Genomic DNA, 4,160 nt, shown 5'->3' on the forward strand with positions numbered 1-4,160 from the left:
CCCCAAGGGCGGCTGCCGCCAGCTCAGCGGCACTAGCGTCGCCTCCCCCGTCGTTGCCGGCGTCGTGGCCCTCCTCGCCTCCACGGTCCCCGAGGCGACCCGCTGGTCCGTCCTCAACCCGGCCAGCATGAAACAAGCCTTAATCGAGGGCGCCGCGCGGCTGCGCGGCCGCGGACTGTACGAGCAGGGCGCCGGCCGGGTGGACATGATCGCGGCCAAGGGGATTCTGGATGATTACAGTCCGCGCGCGTCGCTGTTCCCCGCGAAGCTGAACTTCACGGACTGCCCCTACATGTGGCCGCACTGCGAGCAGCCGCTCTACGCGTTCCGCATGCCGCTCGCGTTCAACGCGACCGTGCTGAACGGCCTCGGCGCTTCAGGGCGCTTCGCGCGGGCCCCGCGGTTCGAGGCGGCCAACGAGGCGGGGCAGCTGCTGGAGGTGTCCTTTACTCATGCGGAGGTCCTCTGGCCGTGGTCGGGGTGGCTCGGGATTTTTGTAGAGGTGGGTAGGACGGCCGGGGCGCCCAGGGGGGGGGCTGCTGGGGGGATTTTTCACCACCCGTGTGCGGTGTCAGCTGGGAGGGGTGACGGCTGGGCTTTCAGCTGCCGGGTGTGGGGGGGGGGGTTACCGGCGACTTGGGCGGGTGCAAGTGCGCGCGAGGCGACAGACTTGTGAGGAGCCACGCACGCAGCTGCGGCGGGCCGCTTGAAAGTCGCGCCGCCGCCGCCGCCGTGCTCGCCGACTCCCCCCCCCCTGCTGATGGACTGATGTTTCATGTGTTGCACCCCCCCCCCCCAAGGTGTCCCCTGTTGCCTGGAACTTCAGCGGCGTGGCGGAGGGGGAGGTCATCTTCACCATCGAGTCACCGCCACCTTGGGGCTCCGACGCCCCGCGCCGCTCCACGGTGCGACGGCGCCGCCGCACGCCGCCGCCGCCGCCGCTGTGCGACGGGGCGCTGCCGCCGTTGGGCACTGCAAAGAGCGGCAACACGCCTGGGTCCCGTGCCCGAGCGGCCGCCTGCTCCCCGCCTCTAGGCAGAGACTTGCGCCTGCCCTGCCTGCATCGCCCTCGCCAGCGTCGCACCCAGCGTCTCTCCGACTTCTTTTGGAGTCTACTATCGTTCACATCATGCAGGCAGCAACCACAGCTCGACTCTGCCATGCGGCGGCGGACTTTCTGCGAGGCAGATCACGGCGGCCGGGCTGATCCCTGAAATTCCCCTGCTCGAAACCCTCGGACCCCCCTCAGGTGCGCGTGCCCCTGACGGCGCACATCGCGCCCACGCCGCCCAAGGCGCGCCGCGTGCTGTGGGACCAGATCCACTCCGTGAGGTACCCTCCTGGCTACATCCCCCGCGACAACCTCGACATCAAGGTGGGGGCCTTGGGGCGCGCCGGCGGGGCCAGCGCGCTCGGCGCACGGCGGAGCGGGGTGTGGGGTGTGAGGTATGGAGTGAGGGGCGGTCCCACCCGCGGCTGAGCCGGCCGCGTGCCACTCGTCCAGGGCATACGATTTTCGCGGCTGCTTTGATGGAACGCTGTGGTTGATCCATTCGAAACGTCGGGCATGGGTGCAACTGTGAAGGCCACTGACAGTGATCCACCCGGCCGTCCCTGGCCGCACAGCCCAGCCCCCGCATTTGACAACCCAACCGCGCCGCTGCTCTCTAAACACGGCCCGCCGTTCCGCGGCTCCGCCGCGGCCGGCCGCAGTCCGACATCCTGGACTGGCACGGGGACCACCCCTACACCAACTACTACGACATGTACACCGCCCTCATAAAAAAGGGTGAGGGAAGGAACCACATTGGTAGAGTTCACCCTGCTGACGCGCGTAGTTGTGCAAGAAGCCAGGCGCCCCCCCTTTATTCAGCGTGTTCGGCGATCGTCGAGCAGCAGTGAGGCTCGGGCGCGGCTACAGCGTCGTGACCAGCACCCACACCCACACCCTCCCTCTCACCGACATTCCCCACCACCACCACCGCCGCCACCCCCCAGGATACTATCTTGAGATTCTTTCGAGCCCCGTGACATGCGTTGACCTCCGCAACTACGGGTGAGGGCGGGGCGGAGGGCGTAGAGCGGCGGAGGGGTGCAGGGGGTGCGACGCGCGCATCGGCTTCCTGAGTGTTCGTGTTTTTTTCTGGGTGGGTGGGGGAAGGTTGGAAAGAGGGGGCTTGGCGACCCTGGGCTGAAAGCTTTGGGTCTGGGGCACGACGCCGCTCAACCCTGGTTTCGGGCCCGCCCCCCAGGGAAGACTTTGGCACGCGCCTGCAAGACGCCGCTGCACCTCCCCATCCCACTCCGCCGCCCCTCCCTACCAAACGCGGCGGCGCCCCTCCTTTGACGGCCGCCCTCCCCTCTTCGCCACCCCCAAAAAAACAATCATCGCACCCAAAGGTCCTACCTGGTGGTCGACTCAGAGGACGAGTGGTACCCCCAGGAGGTGGCCGCAGTGGAGGCGGCCGTCAAGCAACACGGCCTGCAGCTCATCGTCTTTGCAGAGTGGTGCGTGGCCGGTGGGGACCACTGTGTCAAGGGGGCGGGCAAGGGGGGTGAAGGGTGGCAGCTTGTTTGGGCGGCGGGCGGGGCGTGAGGGTGGCAGCGTGTCTGCGAGGGAGGGACGTTCTTTTGGCCACAACTGGCCTTGGAGGGCCCCCTCGCGGGTCACGGATCATCTCAGGGCACCAGAAAGCGCCAGACACAGGGAACGCCCCGCCCAGCGGGGGCCGTCTGCTTAGCATGCCTGCCTGGCGTGCCACACACCTTACAGACGCACGCATGCTGGCCGGATTTGCACAGCGAATCCTCACAGCAAGACCCGTCTTTGTAACCACCACCACTGCACCCGCAACCTCCGACCGGCAGGTACCACGCCGACTCTTTGACTGCCATGAAATTTTTCGACGATAACACGCGCTCCTGGTGGACCCCCGCCACCGGCGGCGCCAACGTGCCCGCCTTGAATGAGCTGCTGGCGCCGCACGGGGTGGCGCTGGGGGACGCCATCGTGCAGGGCAGCCTGCGGGTCGCGGGCATGGACGTACCGGTGCGCTGCGTGGGGGCGAGGAGGCTGGCCGCTGCTTGTCTGGGGGCAGGCCGGCCTCCGCTTGTTGGCGCAGCCGGGCGCTGCTTGGTGGTTGAGTAGACGCTCCATTGCAGGCGGAGCCCTGGCTGACGAGGACATATTGCGGTCGCAGGGCCTCAGTGCTACCACACACACACACACACACACACACACACACACACACCTCTACTCCAGGTGTCCTACGGTACGTCGATCTGGAAGTTCCCCGCCGGCGGCGCCGTCCACGCCGCCTCCCTCAGCGACTTCGCCTCAAAGGGCGGCGCCAAGGATCCCAGTGACAGCGGCGCCAGGAAGGACGCGCCCAGGGCGGAACACGCGGTGCTGGGCAGGGCGCGCAGCGGCGCGGGCGGCGTGGCGGTGTTTGGGGACTCAAACTGCCTCGACCACAGCCACAGGGTGAGGGCGGGGGAGGGGTCAAATGTGGATGTGTGTGTGTGTGTTTGTGTGTGTGTGTGTGTGTGACAGGGGGTGGTCACATGAGGCATCGGGTCAGTTTTGGCTGGGGTCAGGTAGAGTCTGTCTTGCTGGCTCTAGTGGCATGGGTTTTGGAGATGGCGCTCCGCGCGCGTCAGTGTGTGGGGAGAGGGTGCGGCCTCCTTGGGCCCTCCTGCACATGCGCCGCGCCGCCTGCCTCAGCCTGCGGCGCTGTGGAGGGCGTAGAAAACCCTCATCGACACGCGCTCCTTCATTGCAAACCCAACACAAACATGCACACACAACACACAAACACACACACCACAACAACACACACACACACCCCAAAACACACACACACACGCGCGCACCCTCCCGCCCCCCAGGTCTCCCAATGCACCGACCTCCTGACCATGCTTCTGGACGAGCTCGCCGGCGGCCAGGACCGCGGCCTCTTCGCAGCCGCCACAACGCTGGCCCAGCCCTATGTAGCCTCCCACTTCTCAGCCCCGCCCGCGCGCCGCGCCGACGTGAACTTCACGCAGTTCTCCTGGGTGCTGTCGCACCCAATGGAGTGCTACGCCAACGCGCCGCGCGCCGGCCGCGGCTGCGGCGGCGCGGCGGCCGGCGGCGGCGGCGCCAACGCGACGGGCGCGGC

General features: G+C 67.7%; 1 protein-coding gene across 1 annotated transcript in view; it reads left to right on the plus strand.

Moving 5' to 3' along the window:
- MNEG_10128 (hypothetical protein) overlaps nt 1-3,748 on the plus strand; it is a gene marked incomplete at both ends in the record, with an annotated part of 8,733 nt that extends 4,985 nt beyond the window's left edge. The window contains 9 exons of the mRNA XM_014041401.1: nt 8-502; nt 801-905; nt 1,250-1,375; nt 1,714-1,789; nt 1,999-2,056; nt 2,401-2,508; nt 2,869-3,049; nt 3,263-3,484; nt 3,725-3,748. Of these exons, the coding sequence (XP_013896855.1) occupies nt 8-502; nt 801-905; nt 1,250-1,375; nt 1,714-1,789; nt 1,999-2,056; nt 2,401-2,508; nt 2,869-3,049; nt 3,263-3,484; nt 3,725-3,748 (1,395 nt within the window). The remainder of the gene's footprint in view (nt 1-7; nt 503-800; nt 906-1,249; nt 1,376-1,713; nt 1,790-1,998; nt 2,057-2,400; nt 2,509-2,868; nt 3,050-3,262; nt 3,485-3,724) is intronic.
- Between the last annotated feature and the right edge of the window lie 412 nt (nt 3,749-4,160).

Source organism: Monoraphidium neglectum (genome assembly GCF_000611645.1).
Source record: "Monoraphidium neglectum strain SAG 48.87 unplaced genomic scaffold scaffold02189, whole genome shotgun sequence".
NCBI classification, from domain to species: domain Eukaryota; kingdom Viridiplantae; phylum Chlorophyta; class Chlorophyceae; order Sphaeropleales; family Selenastraceae; genus Monoraphidium; species Monoraphidium neglectum.